Here is a 20,842-nt window from a genome sequence, read left to right on the forward strand (position 1 = left end):
ACTATACATTTTATGGATTCTAAAACTATAGACACAAGACCTTTCTGAAATTTTCAGCATCTGAACCAAGGGGGTCACACATATAAAACAAGCAGTGAATCGTGAAGATTTAGTACCTAAAACAGAGAAGAATTAAAGAGATCTCTTTAATAATTTTTGACATGAGGAAATAATCATTTGGCTATATCGGGTTAAGTCATTTCATTTAAAGGAATTGTTTTTCAGTTGCCTATGTGAAGAATAAATAATTTCCCTGTTTACTTTTTTTCACACAGCAATTAGAAAACCTGAAATCTCATGTGTGACTTGGATTAGATTCTGATTAGAGGTATTCTGGCCTCTAGATTTCCAAGGCTTTACCAGAAAATTTGAAATTATACATGTTGTCTGTATTAGATTTCTACTAGACAGTGGCATGTTTGTGTGTGTGTGTGTGTTCATTATCTGCCTATTTTATTTTATTTTATTTTTGGGTGGAGGGGTTTGGGCCACACTGGCATCACTCATCGGTTACTCCTATCTCTATGCTAAGAAATCTTCCCTGGCAGACTTAGGGGACCATATGGGATGCAGGGAATCGAACCCACGTCCTTCTCAGATCAGCCATGTGCAAGGCAAACCTCCTTCTGCTGTGCTATCGCTTTGGCCCCTGAAAAAAAAATTTAATTTAAACACCCTGGTTACAAGGTTGTTCATAATACAGATGATTTTTCCCCCACAGATAAAGTTGTTCATGATTGTGTTACAGTCTTACAATCTACAACAGCCTTCACCAGTACACATTTCCCACCACCAATGCCCCAGTTTCCCTCTCACCCTGCCTGATACTCTCTCCCCTTAGACAGTGGTATGTTAGCCTTGACATTCCTAAAGCAGTTATCAGCCTGTTCCTTTCCAATTTAGCACATGCCACTTTGTGGGGAATTTTATTTTAATCTTTGTATGTCTCTAACATCATCTGAGCCATTTTTTTAAGTCTAAAACTTATACTTTATTTTATTTGGAGGGTTTGGGACCAGATCCAACAGTGTTCAGGGGCTATTCTAGGCTCTGCTCAGGAATCACTTCCAGTGATATTCGGGGGACTATATGCAAAACCCAGAATCAAACTGAGATTGGCAAATGCCTTGTCCACCATATTCACTCTTGAGCATGGTCTAAGCACTTTTACCTCTCTGCCGCAGCAGCAAATGTCCTGCTTCCAACATCTATCCTGGACATACAAGTTCTCACAATTCATCCTCAAAAACAACTCAGGGGAGAGTGAACATCATTACAGGCATAATTCAGACAAAATAAATAAAGAAAGGCCAAAGAATTTGAGTTGCTTTATTGGGGGATGTGAAGGGTAGGTATGGTAGGAATATTCTCTCTCTCTCCCTCTCTCTCTCTCTCTCTCTCTCTCTCTCTCTCTCTCTCTCTCTCTCTCTCTCTCTCTGTCTCTGTCTCTGTCTCTGTCTCTCTCTTCTCTCTCTCTCTCTCTCTCTCTCTCTCTCTCTCTCTCTCACACACACACACACACACACACACACACACATACACACAAACACAGTGCCTGCCACTGAGGATGGTTGCAGGCCTTTGTGACTTGAAGATCCATTAGCTGATGTGATCTCCAGCATCCCACATGATCCTCAAGCCTGCCAGGAGTAATTCCTGAGTGCAGAGCCAGGATCCCTGGACTGACTCTGTTCTGCACTCATCTTCTGCACTCATGGTATCTTTAAAACACGTGAAGATCCAAGGTGGGAAGGTGAGTGGTTCCCTGATCCTCCCTGGGCCCACATTCTAGCAAAGCTGAAAGAGGAGACATGGCTATCTATTGATGTTGGGCTAGAGATGAAAAGGGGACTGTGACAAAAAAGCATGGGAGGTGAGATAAGAAAGAGATGGGGGAGAGAAGACTATCCAGGAGCCCCACGAGCAAGAAGAATCACCGAGAGGGGCTGGAACGATAGCACAACAGAGAGAGTATTAGCCATGCACACAGATGACCAGTTTTGATCTCTGGAATTCTATGTGGTCCCCCAAACACTGCAGGAGTGATTCTTGGGGTATGTATCTGCAATACTTTCATTCAGAGTATCATCAAACATGGTTCCTCAATAAGAATAAAAATTGGGGGTCTGCAGCAGAGCGCACATGCCAGGAAAGCCGTCCCTCTTTTTTCTGGTATGTCAGGGTCTCTGGTCAGACAGCGGGCCACAGATCTCCTGGACTGAACATTTGGTCCAGGAGACTGAGACCCCCCCCCCCCACGCCAGGTGGGTCTTTATGGCCAGCCCTGGCAACTCGGGCCCTGGGGGGCGGGCGGAGGAGGGAAACCCCCCCTATGTATACTGGACCCCCTGTATTGTTTGCTACTAATACTATTTTTCAAAACCCCGCGGGCACAAATGCACCTGCACGACAAATATACTTTTTAAGCATTATCCAAAAACATTTTTGATCCTAGACTGTTCCTAGGAATGGAATCAGGATGCCCAAGATTTGGATAAAACACTCAAATAGACCTTTATTCTCTAGTCTTTTATGTATTACCTCTCCCCTCACCCTTGTGTCTCTCCTACATCCTCATCCCCCAACCCTGAACCATTATCTTCCCCTTATTCAACCCTCTTTATCCTCAGATCCTAACTAGGTAGACACCAAAACTGACCTTCTGCCCCAACAGACCATCATCCAACTCATCATTGAAAGACACCCTCTCGGTCCCCATCTCATGCCTCTACAAAGAACTACAACCAACACGCCTTTTGACCCATGCTTGGTGGCCCCTTTTGCCCCCATCAAACTATGGACTGTTGCATGATACCGGAATCAGCTTCAGCAAAACCCCTAGTTCAAGGACAGTATAGGGTTCTGTAATGCCGCAAAACATGTCTCAAACTCAACTATCACCTGTTGTCTTCAAATACCCTCGTTTTCTTTCTTTCTTTTTTTTCTTTTTAAACACAGGTTTATTTATCTGTTCTATTTTAATGTATTCATATTTTTGCTATCATTATCATTTTTGGTGCTGCTTGGTACTAAAGCCTTGCCTGGGATAAAATGGCAGATGAAAAACGGACCACAGAAAGTGTGAGTATAACTAGTCATCCTTACCCAGAATAGCACCAGCAATCCAATATGAAACCATACGTTTTTATATGGGCACAGTAAACAAGGGGGAAACCATAGACACAGAAATAAGATCTAGGGGCCGGGCGGTGACGCTAGAGGTAAGGTGCCTGTCTTGCCTTCACTAGCCTTGGATGGACTGCGGTTCGATCCCCCCGTGTCCCATATGGTCCCCCAAGCCAGGAGTGACTTCTGAGCACATAGCCAGGAGTAACCCCTGAGCATCACTTGGTGTGGCCCAAAAACCAAAAAAAAAAAAAAAAGAAATAAGATCTTATCTTCTAAGGATAAGACCTTACACTTTTTGTAACACTAGGGTGCCTCCCATCCCATATAGTCCTCTACAAGCTGCCAGGAGTGATTCCTAAGTGAAGAGCCAGGAGTAACACCTGATCATCACTGGGTATGCCACCCAAATAAAAAAAAAAAACTGCACCTAAATTGTGGTGTGGTAACATTACACCCCTAAAATCTACTTGTTCTCGTAAACTAGTATCTTTCTCCATAAAAACTTTCTCCATTGGGGCCAGAGCAATAGCACAGCAGCAGGGCATTTGCCTTGCACGAGGCCAACACAGGATGGACACAGGTACGAATCCCAGCATTCCATATGGTCCCCTGGGCCTGCCAGCAGAGATTTCTGAGCGCAGAGCCAGGAGTAATCCCTGAGCACCGCCCTCCCTCCCCCAAAACAAACTTTCTCTATAGAAGGAAAACCCTTTAAGATTCTTGCAAACAACCCTACACATCCAGCTCCTTCAGTCCTCCTCAGTTGAACCTGGCTCCTACTTACACAGACAGCTAGAGGCTTTCAGCCATGCCTCAGGTGAACAGTGTGCAAGGCCATCAACCTTCTCTAACAGTTGGGTTTCACCCCTGCAGAGAAACTTCCTGTCTCACAGGTGCTTAGAAACCCAGGGTAAGGAAGGGACTAGCTGAAGCTGTTCTGCTCTTCTTCAAAGCTCTTCCCTCACATGTTACCCCCAAAGTCCCTAGAAGGAGTCTCTCCCCAAAGGGCAATAAAGCTCCCATGAAGGGGCCAAAGGATGAATTTGAATTAAAGGTGCTAGTTCAAAAAAATACTGGATTTTCCAGAGCCTGGAATCACTTTCTTTGAGATATGGTTGAAGTCTTAGATCTCTAACATAGGGGCTATCTAAAAGACATATTAGGGTCTGGGGTGATAATACAGTGGGGAGGGCTCTTGCCTTGCACAAGGCCAAGCGAGGTTCAATTCCCTAACATTCCAGATCCCCCAGGCCTTGTCACGAGTGATTCCTGAGCTCAGAGCTAGGAGTAACCACTGAACACTGCCAGGTTGCCCCTAAAAGCAAAAGCAAAAGCAAAAACAAACAAAAACAAAAAAAAGAAAAAACCCAAAACCAAACAAACAAAAGAATGCAATTAAAGTCATGGCATTCTCTCCCAGTTAGCACTAGCTTTGCTCCAGGTGAGCGCCCTCATTCTCCCGAAGTTGTCCCTCTTTTTTTTTTTTTTTTTTTTTGTGGTTTTTGGGTCACACCCGGCAGTGCTCAGGATTATTCCTGGCTCCAGGTTCAGAAATTGTTCCTGGCAGGCACGGGGGACCATATGGGACACCGGGATTCGAACCGATGACCTGCATGAAAGGCAAACGCCTTACCTCCATGCTCTCTCTCCAGCCCAGTTGTCCCTCTTTTTTTTTTTTTTGTTTTGGTTTTGGTTTTTGGGTCTCACCCGGCAGAAATTGTTCCTGGCAGGCACGGGGGACCATATGGGACGTCGGGATTCGAACCGATGACCTTCTGCATGAAAGGCAAACGCCTTACCTTCATGCTATCTCTCTGGCCCCTCCAGTTGTCCCTCTTTCTACCAGGCAAGGCCAAGGTGTGAACCATCTCCCACCCCACCCCCACCCCCACCCTAAAAAAAAAAAAAGAAACGAAAGAGATCACATCCTTGGAACAGACCAATATCCTGATCCTCCAAACAGGAGGGAGGATCCTTTTTAGAGAGTTTGGGTACTCCTCAGGGGTTACTCCTGGCTATGTGCTCAGAAATTGCTCCTGGCTTGGGGGACCATATGGAATGCTGGGGGATCCAACAAAGATCTGTCCTAGGTCAGCCAGGTGCAAGGCAAACGCGCCCTAAGGCTGCGTCACCAGCCCATTGAAGGTCTTTTAAAAGAGCCCCTCAGGCAGGAAGGATAGTACTGGGGTTAAGACCCCTGCTTTGCTTGCAGCTGGTCCTACTTCCTATACTGCGAAGCATCACCAGGACTAATCACCAAGCACAGAAACAACACACCGCAGAGTGTGGCCCCATCCCCCCCCCCAAAAAAAAGAACAGAGACCAACTTAATTTGTCCTGATATTTTTGATGGGGTGGGGATTTTGGGTCACACCCAGTTGTACTTAGGGACTATAAATTCCTGATTCTGGGCTCAGGGGTGACCCCAGGAGGTGTTTAGGGGTGCCCAGATTAGAACCAGGACTGACTATATCCAAGACAGAGTTCTCCCAGGACCTGGACACAGCTACTAACTCCTTCAGTAAGTGGAAATTAAGGCAGTGAAAGAGTTTGGCTGGGACCTCAGGGCCCAGGCCCCTGGGTTTTTTGGGGGTTCTTGGGTTTCTACTCCTCAACAGTTGTTCCTCTTTGAATTCTCAGCTGGTCAGCCATTCCCTGAGCAGCTGACATGGGAGTTGGTGACAGATGGGAGTGGTGTGGTGTGTGTGTGTGTGTGTGTGTGTGTGTGTGTGTGTGTGTGTGTGTGTGTGGTGTCCATGAGTGCTCTGTACTATTAATCACTCTGGGAATCAGGCCACATGGTCTTGGCTGGGGTTCTAGACCCTGCCCTGTGCATCTTCCTGGCCTGCCAGCCAGACGAGACTATAGTTCCTGGAAGCAACTGGTCCCAGCCTACTAATTCAGTATGTGTGTGTGTATAATGGGGGTGGTGGTGAGGGGGGGTATCCCCACTGCAACAGCTGAAGGATCAAAAAGGGGTGTGGGGAGCAAAGAAGTCTAAGAGGCAGGAATACAGGGACACTGAAGATTGCCAATTCCCTGGACAAACAACTTGCTTATTTAAATATGGATTTCTGACCATCACTCTTTGCAGGCATGCCAACATTAAAAGCATGCTCCTGGAGCGATAGCACAGCAGTAGGGAGTTTGCCTTGTATGCAGCTTACTCAGAACGAACCTGCGTTCCATCCCGGGCATCCCATGTGGTCCCCCAAACCAGGAGCAATTTCTGAGCGCAGAGTCAGGAGTAATCCCTGAGTGTCACCAGGTGTGGCCCAAAAACAAACAAACAAACAAACAAACAAACAAACAAAGCATGCTCCCTCATTCAGGAATACTCAGGGGTTACTCTTGGCTCGGCACTCAAAAATTACTCTGGTGGAGCTCCAGGGACCAAACGGGATGCTGTGGATCAAAGCCAGTTTGGTTGCATGCAAAGAAAGCGAGACCTCTACCCACTGCACATCTCTCTAGCCCTAGAATGCTCTCTCTTTAAAAGCTCTAAGGGGACCCCCGAGGAGAGGATACTAAGCAGGATGTTTGGAGTTTCCCAGATGGAACCTTAGAATAACAAGCCAAGCCTGGTGTTTAGAGTCACGCAAACCCACTACCCAGAACCGCTTTGACCTCCCAGGAGCCTTCAAGGTGGAAGCAAGTGTCTGGGGTGGGTGGCCGTGTGCCTTTAAGATGCGGGTGCTGGGGCTTGACTGGTTTTGGATTTGCTGAGCCAGATCACAGCTGTGTAACAGCAGCTTTTTGGGAGACTGAAGAAAAAAGCAACCAGTAATTAAAGTCCTGTTTTCCATCAATAACAAAAACAAAGCGGCCCCACCAACAATGCGCCCTACCACATGGCTCGTTTCTGAGGAAACTTTTCCACACAGGAGGTTTTTTCAGCCCTGGGGACTGGACATTTGACTTTATCCCAAAGTGGCCTTTGGGGCTCTAAACTGACCCCTAGCCTGCCTCGGGGTAGACCCTGGAGCTTAGACATCAGATAAAACAACTGCCCAGAAGCTTGACTCCTCTTCTTTTCCACCTAGAAAGTTTCACAAACCAGTGATAGAGCTCAAAGCCGACTGTACAGAACTGGCCTAAGAGCTGGTAATCAGTGGCCTTCTGTCTCAAAGGCACTGGGGGACAAACATCTAGGCAGGCTGGTGGGTAATTTGCCTTTGAGCCTGGCAAAGGACTCCTAGCTTCTCCAGCTGGAATTTCTTCTGGCCTGGGAGATTGGGGACTCTGCTGTTATTCTGAGTCCAAAGAAGTGTGTATGTGTGTGTGTGTGTGGGGGGGGGAATTTCAGGTTCCAAGCTCTGCAAACAGTTCCCACTGTGAGACGCTAGCAGCCAGCTCCTTTAACTCTTCTCTCCCAGCCCCCTTTTTTTCTCTCCCCTCCCAGTGCTTCTCCCCAGGCTATTGTGAGCTGAAGAAAGAGATAAAGTAGGTCAAAGTGCTTTGGGGCCTTTTCAAATGAGACACTAGTGTAAAGAGTTTTGTTACTCCGAAGGGGTAGGGAATTCCCTTCCTTTACTTGAGGAGGGAAGGATGGGGAGGGCTGTTTGAGCGGTTAGGATGATCTGGAATCCACCTCTTCAATGCAGATAAGGAGACAAAGAGGGAGTTGTGATTGTAGAAGGGCCCACTTGCCCATCCTCCTTATTAGAAAATGTACAGGGATGGGGCCGGGCGGTGGCGCTGGAGGTAAGGTGCCTGCCTTGCCTGCGCTAGCCTAGGACGGACCGCGGTTCGATCCCCCGGTGTCCCATATGGTCCCCCAAGAAGCCAGGAGCAACTTCTGAGCGCATAGCCAGGAGTAACCCCTGAGCGTCACAGGGTGTGGCCCAAAAACAAAAACAAAAAAAAAAAAAAAAAGAAAATGTACAGGGTTTAGCCACCAGTAAGGAGAAGGTTCTTTAAATCAACAGATCTAAGGGGGTGCGGCCCTGGCCCTAGCTGCCAGCACTCACCTTGGCAGGCAAAACATTTGCTTAAATGGTAGTTCCTATCACTCAAACACAAAAAGGGAGCGATGTTTTTAAGTCCTCTTTTGGAACTTTTCCTAGAGCCTCCGGCACATTCTTTTTGAATATGTCTGTGGGTGACAAATTTTTGTCCTTTGTGAATACTCATTTTTGCAAACAGCCCAAAGTTATTTGGCAAATGAGTTGAATAATACTATTTTTTTTTATAAAAACGGATGGATACCAACACACTCTCACACACACACACACACACACACACACACACACACACACACACACACACACACTCATTTCTCTAAGACAGTGCTTCTCAATTATTTTCTGTCATGCCCCCCATAGAAAGAAGAAAACATTTTTTGCGCCTCCCCCCGCATGACTGTAAATAATATCTTTATTAAAAAAAAAACTTGAGGGGCCAGAGACATAGTATGGAGGTAAGGTGTTTGCCTTGCATGCAGAAGGGTGGTGGTTCGAAACTCAGCATCTCATATGGTCCCCCGAGCCTGCCAGGAGCGATTTCTGAGTGCAGAGCCAGGAGTAACCCCTGAGTGCCACTGGGTGTGACCCAAAACCAGAATTAAAAAAAAAACAAAAAAACTTTAACCTGCAAGACAAAAATATAAAAAATAATTTGAGCTGTCTGGATGAATGGCTCCAATGAGCACATTTTGCAATGATTAGCTTTTCGAAGCAGGGTTTGAAGCAGGACACAGCAACTCTCAGCTCCAGAGACATACAGAGACATAAACACGGGCGGGGCTTAGCTTGTTATGATAGTGTTTGCCAAGGTCAAGCGTGGCCCCCTTTAGGGAGCATCGCACCCCCACTGGGGGGTGTGCCCCACTATTTAAGAATCACTGCTCTAAGAGAAAGCTTTTAGTTGTAATAGAGCTCTAATAGATTTGTTTTGGGGTTATATCTGGCAATGCTTAGGTGTTACTCCTAGCTCTGTGCTCAGAAATCGCTCCTGCCATGGCACAGGGAACCATATGGGATGCTGGGATTCGTTTTTGTTTGTTTGTTTTTTTTGTTTTGTTTTGTTTTTGGGCCACACCCGGTGGTGCTCAGGGGTTACTCCGGGCTGTCTGCTCAGAAATAGCTCCTGGCAGGCACGGGGGACCATATGGAACACCGGGACTTGAACCAACCACCTTTGGTCCTGGATCGGCTTCTTGCAAGGCAAACGCCGCTGTGCTATCTCTCCGGGCCCGGGATGCTGGGATTCGAACCACTGTCCTCCTGGATTGGCAAACGCCCTACCGCTATGCTGCCCTAATAGTACTTTTTTTTTTTTTTTTGGTTTCTGGGTCACACCTGGCAGCGCTCAGCGGTTCCTCCTGCATCTATGCTCAGAAATCGCCCCTGGCAGGCTCGGGGGACCATATGGGATATGCCGGGATTTGAACCACTGTCCTTCTGCATGAAAGGCAAACGCCTTACCTCCATGCTATCTCTCCAGCCCCATGTCTTGTGAACCCCATGTCTTGTATCTTCACTCAGGTAGAGAACTCATTTGGAAATGTATTTCTACAGTTTGATTGTGGCAAATTTCCTTACCTCACAAAATTGTTTGCTTTGAGTTTGAAACTTTGAGTTTCCAGAAAGAAAAAAGCCTTTCAATTCATCAGCCAATCAGTATAGTTTCTTTTTTCCCCCTTCAGTCTCTTGGGGAATCTGAAACTCTCATTTTGCACATTGATGAACTGGCTCGCAACAATACAGATGTTTCCAATGAATTAACATCTGGGCTTACTGGTAATACAGTGCCCAAGCAGATTCAAATCTAACCACTCAGCCCTATAGTTCCTTAAAAATTTTCTACATGGTGAACTGAGCCTGGCTGGGTGAAGGAACTCTTGTGTTGCCCACCTGAGACCTCGAGTTCCATCCGCAGATCAGTTCACATGCTGCTGGTTTGGGATTCCCTGGTGCCATAGCAATTTCCAGAGCAACATAGACAAGAGTGCGTAAACCCCAAGTACACCCCAAGTACCATAACAGAGGGAACAGAGGTGGTGGTGGTGGTTGGAGAAGTTTAGATTTTCTTTCTTAGTTATTAAACAGTCTACCTGATAGTGAAAATACCTCTTTTATCATAACAAAGAACAATCCTTCAGCAATTGCTAGAGTTTTTATTTCTTTTCTTTGTTTTTGTTTTTTTTTTCTTTTGGTTTCGGGGTCACACCCAGCAGCGCTCATGGGTTACTCCTGGCTCTATGCTCAGGAATCGCTCCTGGCAGGCTCAGGGGATCATATGGGGTACTGGGGATTGAACCTGGATCAGTCCCGGGTCAGCCACATGCAAGGCAAACATCCTACCACTGTGCTATTACTTCGGCCCCAAGCAGTTTTTATTTCTTGTGCAAATAATTTCAACCTTTAGTGTTCCTTTGGGGTGGGGCAAGGCACACTTGATAGTGCTTAGGACTTATTCCTGGTGCAGTGTTCAGGGTTATGAAGGGCTCAGGACACTGGATTTGGTGCCAGGAACTGAACTGGGATCAGCCTCATACAAGGCAAGCTACACTTGAGCTGCTACACTGTCTCTTTGGTCCATTACAATTACTTTAAAATAAATACCGCAAAGGTACAGAGATACTACAGCTGGTAGGGCTTTTGCCTTGCATGTGGCCAACCTGATCCCTTGAGCCTTCAAGGAGTGATTAATTGAGAGCAGAGCCAGGCACAATCCCTGATCATGGTCCAGTGTGGCCCCCAAGCCCAAACCAAACCAACAAACAAAAATACCAGAAGAGGCCAGGAGTATAGGTCAATGGTAGAACACTTATCTTGCATATGTGAGGCCCTGAGTTCAATCCTCAGCACCTCCCAAATAAGATACAATAAAAGAAATACTGGAGCTTGGAAGGTAGCTCAAAGGCAAGTTTTACATGCAAGAGGCCCCAAGTTCAAGCCCCAGCAAAGACACTGCATATCCCTGCCCCTCCTACCCCCCAGCTGCCATGACTGTGGTCCTGGTGGTACCACAGCACCGCTGGGCCCAGCAGAAAGACCCCAACACTGAGCCATCAGGCCTATTATGCTGAGCACCACAAGGAGTGGTCTGTGGGCTCCCCAAAATGCATCAGGAAGGGTCCCAAAACATAAAACCTTTGAACTTTCATTCATCAAATACAGCATCACAAAACACGTGAATGCCAAGCCTACGCTTTAAGTGTGTGGGCTTGGGGCCACACCCAGCGGTGCTCAGAGCTTCCTCCTGGTTCTAAACTTGGGGATCACTCCCAATGGCGCGTAGGGGACCCTCAATGGTGCCAGAGATCAAAGTTGGTCTTATGCAAAGCAAATATTTCCCACCCTGTGACCACACTGGTGCCCCTCCCTATTTGTATATTTTTAATTTTGCTAAAATGTACCTGTCATCAGTCATCCAAGATATATTAGTGGCATTTAGGCTCTTAGGACGTCTATAACCAGTCCCCTACACCAACCCCACTCCACCTAGATCCAGAACCTTCCCGACCTTCCAAAAGAAATCCTGGAGAGACAGTGGCTGCCTAATCTCCTTTCCCTGTCCCTGGTGACCACCACTCCACCTTCTGCATCTTCCATAGAGATGGAGCCCAGCAAGATGAGGTCCTTTGATGCCTGACCGCTGGCACCAAGCTCTATGTGTTCAGGGGGCTTCCATGCTGCAGTCCAAGTCTCTGCTTCATATCTCTTCATGGCTGAAGAATTCTATTGTGCTCCCAGATGGTGTGCTGGTCATCTGTTTATCCGTCCGTGCGGAGATGGGTTGTTACTTCATCTGTCCATTCAGCAGAGTCAACATGAACATAACATAGGGGTACAAGATTTTCTAGCAACACGATTTCCATTCTTCTATTTTGGGGGATGGGAATGGTGGTGGCATTGCTGGATCACACAGCAACAATGCTTATGTTGAATCTTCTGCGGTCAGACCAAACCTCTATTTTTTTCTCTTTCTTAAAAAGATTTGGGGGAGTTGGACCCCACCCAATTGTGCTCAAATTGAGCCCAGTTGGTGCATAGGGGATCACTGGGGCTGCCAGAAGCAAACCCAGGTGGACTGAGATCCCTTGAGCACTACTAACTGCCATCCCTGTGCTAATGTGTGTGTGTGTGTGTGTGTGTGTGTGTGTGTGTGTGTGTGTGTGTGTGTGTTTCTCAAAAAACTGAGATTCAAGCAGGGAGGCTGCTTTGGAGCCCAGTGAAAGCTGAGGCAAGTTTCTCATACTGGGAGGCCCTGAGGAGCTCTAGCTGCTGTTAGATAGACATGTCACAACAGGAACTGGCTGGGCAGGAATGCCTCCTGCTCTACTCTCTGGGCCCTCTTGTTTCTCTACCAAGTTGGGAAAAAGGGGACTGAGCAGAAGGAAAAAGATGTTAAGAACCCAATTTAGGCGGAGAGATAACATGGAGAGAAAGTATTTGCCTTGTGTCCAGAAGGACAGTGGTTCGAATCCTGGCATCCCATATGGTCTCCTGTGCCTGCCAGGGTAATTCCTAAGCGTAGAGCCAGGAGTGACCCCTGAGTGCTGCCGGGTGTGACCCCCCAAAAAACAAACAAAAACCCCGCAAATTTAGAGACAGTCCTGTGCCACCTCTGCAGAAGAGTTGAGCTCAACAGCTGGTTGAGATGCATCCAGGGAAATCATTGATCCATTTACCTTCCTATCCAGAGGTAAAGTGAGTTTTTCCCTTGCCTGGGAGCAGCTGGACCTCCTCAAATCCTAGTTAAGACTAGAGAGAGAGCTGCCAGGCATTGGCCTGCAGGCACCACCCAAGGATCCTACCACTATCAGTCAACAGATACAGGAAGGAGCTGGACCTGCCCTGCTTTGTCTATCACAGATTGTCCAACCCTGGGCTGGGCCAGGACTACAGGAGATAGTTCCTCCTGCAGGCTTTGTTACTACTAAGTCATGGGACTCTTGAACCATGGGGCTCAACTCTACAGTAACCTGATCAGCACTGATTTTTTTTTAACAACTTAAAAAAAAAAAAAACAACACAGGGTGCTAACCTACTATTTCCGTTCCCTAGCAAGTGCCTGTTCATTTCTAAACTCAGACTAGCCCAAATCCAGCCTTACAATCTTACCAGAATCTGGTAAGATAGTCCAGAGTTTTTCTTCCCCTTGAAACTAAACACTAAAAACAAAGAAGTCAGTCTCCAGATCGCCTCTTCAGGTGTCCTGGGCCTGAAACTGGTGGTGAAGCCCAAAGAGAAAAAGTCCCTTGGCTGGTCATATCCTCTGTGCTCTGGCAGGAAACCTAAATTTTGCCTGCGCCGCCCGTCCTAGTCTGTTTGCTTATCTGCTTCCTTGTAGGGAAGAGTCCGCAGCAGCACAGTGTCCGGTTGGGGAAGGGAAGGGGGGGGTCGCCATGACCTCACCCTCCACCACTCTGCTACCATCCAAGGCTTTCTGCCTGCTGATCGACTGATCTAGCAGAGCTGAAGTCAGAAGGCAACTCGCAAAAATGGGGTATTGCTACCCTTTGGCCTCAGAATGGTTGGAGAGCAAGCTACCTTCAAGTAGAAATATAATAAAATAAAATACGAATTAAAAATAAAATGACATAAATGAAAATAAAATAGAAATAATAAAATAAGAATAAGAATAAAATGAAATGAAAAAGAAAGCAGAAAATAAAATGAAAATAAAAGTAAAATAAAATAAATGAAAATAAAAAGTAAAATAAAAATAAAAATTAAGTTAAAATAAAATAAAAATAAAAATAAATGCACCTAAATCCACTTTGCAGCCAAAGATCTCGAAATACATCCCAGCACCTAGCTAGCAGGCGATGGGGGGGGGGGGGGATGGAACAGCCCAAAACTTGATCCCTGGCCTGCAGGCTTACAGGAAAAGGCTCTAGTCTAGGCCCATCCCAGAGGCGGGTGCAGGTCCCGAAAAGGGAAACAGAAAGTTGGGCAGGGCAGGCGCCCGCCCGCCCGACTTCCAGGCCTGGGACCACGTGACCGCTCCCCGCCTCCCTCCCACCACCCTGCCCCTCCTCGCGCGCGTGCGCGCCAGAGTCTCTCCCTAGCTCGGGGCCGAGTCCCTCCCGGACAACCGCGTGCGTGCGTGCGCGCGCGCTCCCGCGAGCCTCGGCAGCGCGCACGCAGAGCCGCCGCCGCCCCTCCCAGACCCCCCGTGGGGCGAAGTCAGTGGACTCGGGGCTGAGTTCCGCCCCGAGTCCCCGACCCCCGCGTGCGTGCGTGCGTGCGTGCGCGCGCTCCCGCGAGCCTCGGCGGCGCGCACGCGCAGCCGCCGCCCCTCGCAGACCCGCCCCTTCCCTCCGCCCCGCGGGGCGCAGTCCGTCATTCGGCCGCTTCCCTCCGTCCCGCCCTCGACGCTCCACGTTCGCGCGCGTGCGCGGGGCTCGGCTCGGCTCGGCTCGGCTCGGCTCGGCTCCCCGCCCTCGAGCGCTCCCGGGGCCGGCGGGGCCGAGGAGGCCGAGCGGGGCGGCGGCGGGCGGCAGCGGCGGGCGGCGGCGGGCGGGCGGCGGCAAGATGGCGGACTTCCTGCCGTCGCGCTCGGTGCTGTCGGCGTGCTTCCCGGGCTGCGTGCTGACGAGCGGCGAGGCCGAGCAGCAGCGCAAGTCCAAGGAGATCGACAAGTGCCTGTCGCGCGAGAAGACCTACGTGAAGCGCCTCGTCAAGATCCTGCTGCTGGGCGCCGGCGAGAGCGGCAAGTCCACCTTCCTCAAGCAGATGCGCATCATCCACGGCCAGGACTTCGACCAGCGCGCGCGCGAGGAGTTCCGCCCCACCATCTACAGCAACGTCATCAAAGGTGCCCGCTCGCTCGGGGGGCGCCCCGGGGCGATCGGGGGCTCCCCGCGGGGCTCTGCGGGGCCCTGGGCCGCCGCCCCACCGTCCCGGGCCTCGCAGCAGAAAGGCGGAGGAAAAGGAACAAAAAGGGGGCGCGCCCCGGCTCTCCCCCACTCTGATCCTCTCTCTGCGCTCTGCTGCTCTTTCTTTTGCTTCCTGCACCCCCAAACTCGTCGCTGAACTCCCCTCACCCGCCCCATTTGCTCCCTACACCCCTCAATACCTTTGCCTTCTGGCCCTGGGCCTCGCCCCCTCCCCATTCTTTTTGGATTTGGGGGTCACACCCGGCAGCAAGGCTCAAGGGGTTGCACACTTTTCCTGGCTCTGCACTCAGAGATTGATCCTGGCAAGCTCGCTCCAGGAGGGATTCTATTTTTGGGGGGGGGGGTCCCCACTAGCAGCGCCCAGGGGTTCCAAGCTCGCCTGGCTTTGCATTCTGAGATTGATGCTGGCAGGCAGGCAGGCTTATGGTTTTGGGGATCCCACCCGGCAAGCGCTCAGGGTTGACTCCTGGCTCTTCTACGCTCAGAAATGGATCCTGGCAGGCTCGCTCGAGGGGGACCCTATGGTTTTTGGGGCTCACACCTCGCAGCACTCAGGGGTTCCACACTTTTCCTGGCTCTGCACTCAGAGATTGATCCTGGCAAGCTCGCTCCAGGAGGGACCCTATTTTTTTTTTAGGGGGGGGTCCCACTAGCAGCACCCAGGGGTTCCAAGCTCTCCTGGCTTTGCACTCTGAGATTGATGCTGGCAGGCAGGCAGGCTTATGGTTTTGGGGATCCCACCTGGCAGCGCTCAGAGTTGACTCCTGGCAGGCTCGCTCGAGGGGCACCCTATGGTTTTGGGGCTCACACCTGGCTCAAAACTCGCTCCCGGTAGGCTCGTTCAGGGGTGGGGGGACCACATAGGATGCCATAAGGGATTCAAACTACTGTCCTTCTTTTTGCATGCAAGGCGATCAATCGCCCTACCTCCTCCGTGCTACATCTTCGGCCCCTCGCCCCCCTCCCTTTTAAAGGGGAAGCCGAGCCACAGAGCAAGCTTTGGTGGTGGGGTGCTTGCTCTCTCAGGATGAGATCGGGGAGAGCCACCCCACCCACCCACCATCAGCCTGCATGGGACCTTCTTCCACTCCACCCCTATTTTGACTCTCCTATCCCCCCACCACACACAACACACACATACCCATTCGGCACCCCTGTTTGGCCTGACTTGGCGCCCCCCCCCCCAATTCCTTCTCTGGGGGACCCGAGTCACATGGAGGCTAGGGGATCTTGGCCCGGATCTCCCCGCTCCCAAGAGGGCCTGCTGCAAAGCAAAAGGGAGCCGGGAAACTTGGGCCCCGGACGCCGGTCAAGTCAGTCAAGGGCGAAGGGTGACTGGCCCCTGAACCTTGGCGGGCCCGGGATTTGGAATTGGAACTGGACTGTGGCTTCGGGTCAGAGCCCCAGACTGAGATTGGGGGTGGGGGTTCCCTCAATTCCTGTACTCTAGGAGCCTCCAGTGGTTGTTTTTTTTGCCCCAGTGGCAAGGGCGGATCTATCTTGCCTCTATCCTCACTTCCCCGAGTCCTTGCTTGCTTTGCTTTTCTGGGGCACCCTGGGAGCTTGGGGCAGGGCTGCCAGGTGCAGGGGGGGAAGCGGGGCTACCCCTGGGCTGTCACCCCACACCCACACCCTTGCTCGCTCAGATGAAATCCTGCCTTGATGTCAAGAGGCTCTGACCTCAGCTTGACGTGCAACCCTCACCCCACCCCCGCACCCCAAGTAGGTTGTGTCCCCTGGCTTGCGCCAGGGTGCTGGGTGCTTGAGCTCTCTCTGGGCTTGCATTTTTTGACAAGTGCTTTGCAAAAGGAACTTGGTTAAGTGGGTGGGAAAATGTAAAAGATGCTTATCCCTGGGTGATCCAAGAGTGAGAGAAGGTTATTATTATTATTATTTTTTTTATCTTTTAATTTTGTCCAACACTCTTGACTCCAGTCACAAAATACTTTCTACATAAAAGGTCCTGAGGTGGTGGTGATTGCCCAGGACTTGGTTGCTGAGCTCAGGGTTTTTCGTGCCCTGTGTGTGTCTGACAGTGGAATTTGGGTTCAGCAATTGTTTGAACAGGCTCCCTTGTCTCCTGCCACCCACCCTCCCCTGTTATTTCTCTCTATCTCAGATTTTGAGTAGAGGCTGACTGCTTTGTGGGAGACCTAAGGGAGGGAGCCATAGGCCCCCTAGCATGGACCACACCCCTAAGTAGCCTGATTTTAAGCCCTATGGCAGGGGTCTCAAACTCGCGGCCCGCTGTTTGCTGCCGTCGTACAACATTTTGTGGCCCGTGGCCAGCCTTCAAATATCGCAGTATTCACGATTATTTGCTTACCGAATAATCGCAATAAAAATCGCATTGGTAAGAAAAAAATCGCATTAAACATTCGCATACCCCGAGCAGTTCTGTTTTTTTTCTTACTAATGCGATTTTTTTATTGCAAATATTCGGTAAGCAAAATCCCTTATGCGGCCCTGCCTCACCCCGACTTTGCCTCCTGAGGCCCCAGGTAAATTGAGTTTGAGACCCCTGCCCTATGGTAATGTTTAGCATGAAACTAACTCAGCTCTCCTTCAAGGCCACAGACCCGCCTGGCCATCCCTAATTGAAGGGACCTTTGTATCCGGATGCAACTGAATTTAAGGAATTTTATGCCAGTGATAGAGTTACCTGAGTGTCAGCTGATGCTGAGCCAGGTAAACAAACCCCCAGATTGGAATGGACACCGGTTCTTGAGCACCACTTGGTTGTGCATTGATTCCAAGATAAATCACCCAGTTTTTTTTTTGGGGGGGGGGGGAGGGAATAGACATGATCAGAAAATTCACAGCAAAAAGTTGTTTTTTTTCCCCCAGTTATCTAGATAGCTCTTTCGAGTAGTGCAGTTATGTTTGATGATGCATCAGAGACAGCAGCTGTTCAAGTGACAGACAAACCCGGTTCCTTTCATCTCATCACAGCCCGATTTGAAGAACTTGGTTTTCAGATTGGTTTTGTGACAACCTCCTACCTCGTTATTTTCTAAATTAGAATATGTTCAGATCTTTCATAAAAGAACGGTATTTATTATGAATACCCGCTTTTTAAAGGTTCAGATTTTATTATGATAGTGAACAACTTACCTTTTTTAAATTTTTGTTAAACTTTGAAAAGTTACAGGTGGTTTGATCCTAGAGTTCTTTTTGGAGTTGGTACTCCTGGAGTAATTCCATGATTTAAGACTGCAATACTGGACTAGAATCTGCAGGATTATCTAATGACTATGCTTGTACTCCCCCCCCCCCTTTTTTTTTTTCTCTTTCTTTTTAAACAAAGGTATGAGAGTGCTGGTAGATGCCCGGGAGAAGCTTCATATTCCTTGGGGAGATACCTCGAACCAACTCAACGGGGACAAGATGATGGCATTTGACACCCGGGCCCCCATGGCGGCCCAAGGAATGGTAGAAACGCAACTTTTTTTACAATATCTTCCTGCTATCCGAGCATTATGGGCAGATAGTGGCATCCAGAATGCCTATGACCGGCGCCGGGAATTTCAGCTGGTAAGAGATTTGTTCTTTTAAAATGTTGGGATTTTATTTGAATGGCTTTGATGACTCCTCGATTCTAACATAACTTCTTTTCCACTAACCTACACAAAACGTGTCCAGAATTTTAGCTGCAGACATTGTTAGGTGGGCTTTTTGTAAGTAAAGTAAAGTAAAATAAACCCCTAGATTGGTTGATGTCATTACAATACTTAATTGGTCAATTTTTCTTTTTGAAAGTAAGGTCATATGATGGTCGTTCCTTTGATTTTCTTCTTTTTCCGAAAACACTTTCTCTTATTTTTATTTATTTATTTTTTTTGGTTTGGTTTTTGTGAGCCACACCCGGCGTTGCTCAGGGTTACTCTGGGCTGTCTGCTCAGAAATAGCTCCTGGCAGGCACGGGGGACCATATTGGACACCGGGATTCGAACCAACCACCTTTGGTCCTGGATCAGCTGCTTGCAAGGCAAATGCCGCTGTGCTATCTCTCCGGGCCGGAAAACACTTTCTTTCCAGTTACAGCAACAGTTTTTATCTTTCAAATAAGGGGGACCTTTGGCTTTTGTAGTGAGAGTTCAATAACTGAACCTCATTCTTCAGATATGTAATTGGTAGAGGTGCTCTTTTCCCGAGATAGGACTATTTTTAACGATTGTAGGCATTAAAATCTTTACCTGGCAAGGTGCCTTTCTTATATTTGCATTTTGTGGTTGGTTTGTTTTATGTTGTTTTGGTTTGGTTTATGGGCCCCACCCAGCAGTACTCAAGGGCTGACTCCTGGCTCTGCTCTTAGTGATCATTCCTGGCAGGCTTGAGGGAACCATATGGTATGATCAAACCTGGTGGGCTTCAAACAAGGCAAGCAGCTTGTCCTCACCTCTGACCCTGAATTTTGTGGGGTTTTTTTTTTGTTTGTTTGTTTGTTTGTTTTTTGTTTTTGGGGGGTCACACCCGGCAGCGCTCAGGGGTTACTCCTGGCTCTACGCTCAGAAATCGATCCTGGCAGGCAGGGAACCATATGGGATGTTGGGATTCAAACCACCATCCTTCTACATGCAAGGCAAACACCCTACCTCCATGCTATCTCTGGCCCCATTTTGTGTTTTTTTATGCTCATGAACGCATTCTACAAAATGTTCTTTCTGAAAATACCAAATAACCTTTTGTTTTATTTCTTTAACTTGAGGCAACACTAGAATTTCAAGTAAAACTATAACTGTTACAAAGTATAGAAAGACTGGGTAGAAAAGCCAGGATAAGCCTAGGTTTAAAAAGATACAGAAACAATACTTGAAATAGATTTTTTTAACAAGTTTTTTTAATTTAATGGAGAATGCTTTGATTGGTTTTTTTGAGTTTTATGATTGGTATTCTGAGTTTTATTTGCCCAAAGACCGGATAGATCCCAGGAATGATAGCAATCTAGACTGTGCAATTTGGAGGGAGTTTCAGATCTGATGTGCTTTACTGTAAACCCAAAATAAAGTGACAGTTAGAAATGAGGCTGCTTAGGAAGTTGATGATTGCACCGAGCATTGAAGAGAATCCACAGTCATGGGTGTGGAGCTACAAAATGTTGTTACAATGTGTACTTGGGACACTGGCTTGACTATTTGAACTTGTAGAAAAGTCTCCAGATAGTAGTTTAGTTTATTTTGTTTAAAAAAATAATTTTAGCCACACCCAGGACTGTATTTCTGGCTCTGCACCTTTGAATCACTCCTGGAAGTATTCCGGAGACCACATGGGATGTTGGAGATTGAACCCGGGTCAGCGCCATCTTACCTGGGCAAATGCCCAACCCTCTGTGCTGTCTCCCTGGCTCAGTCATGATGGCTTTTGCTAAAACTGATTCCTGAATCTTTACTTCATCTCAATTTGGGTCCTCGTGTTATATGTAACACAGCCGTTAACATATACTCTCGTGCGGTCCTCTTATGGGTGTCTTGTCTTAGGGAATAATTTGTAGTGTAATGAAAGATCAGTGAGTAGCTGACAGCATAATATATTAGAATTAATAATTTAACCTGACAAATGAACTCTGTCCAAGTCTCCATTACACTTGTGGTTAGGTTTTGTGCTTTGGCCAGCACTTGATCTTTTACTTGTGCTGTTGCTTGCATCAACATAAACAAATGACAACAAACAGCAATGCTCTTTGTGGGAAAATTTTATGACTCTGTTTAGTTGAAATTAGGCTTCATCAATATACTTTGAATCTTGATGTATGCATTTCCATCTTATATCAAGAGTGTCCCATTATAATTGTTAAGAAAATGTTCCTGATGCTGGAGTGATAGCACAGCGGGTAGAGTTTTTTACCTTGTATTCAGACAACCT

The 20,842-nt window shown here is 48.1% G+C and overlaps 1 protein-coding gene across 2 annotated transcripts in view; it reads left to right on the forward strand.

Moving 5' to 3' along the window:
* Nucleotides 1-14,615: 14,615 nt before the first annotated feature.
* The window catches only part of GNA13 (G protein subunit alpha 13), a 52,206-nt gene continuing 45,979 nt past the window's right edge, over nt 14,616-20,842 (forward strand). For both annotated transcript variants that reach the window (XM_049780496.1, XM_049780504.1), the window contains exons 1-2: nt 14,616-14,898; nt 18,288-18,514. In XM_049780496.1, coding sequence (XP_049636453.1) covers nt 14,616-14,898; nt 18,288-18,514 — 510 coding nt within the window. The remainder of the gene's footprint in view (nt 14,899-18,287; nt 18,515-20,842) is intronic.

Source organism: Suncus etruscus, chromosome 1, assembly GCF_024139225.1.
Source record: "Suncus etruscus isolate mSunEtr1 chromosome 1, mSunEtr1.pri.cur, whole genome shotgun sequence".
NCBI lineage: Eukaryota > Metazoa > Chordata > Mammalia > Eulipotyphla > Soricidae > Suncus > Suncus etruscus.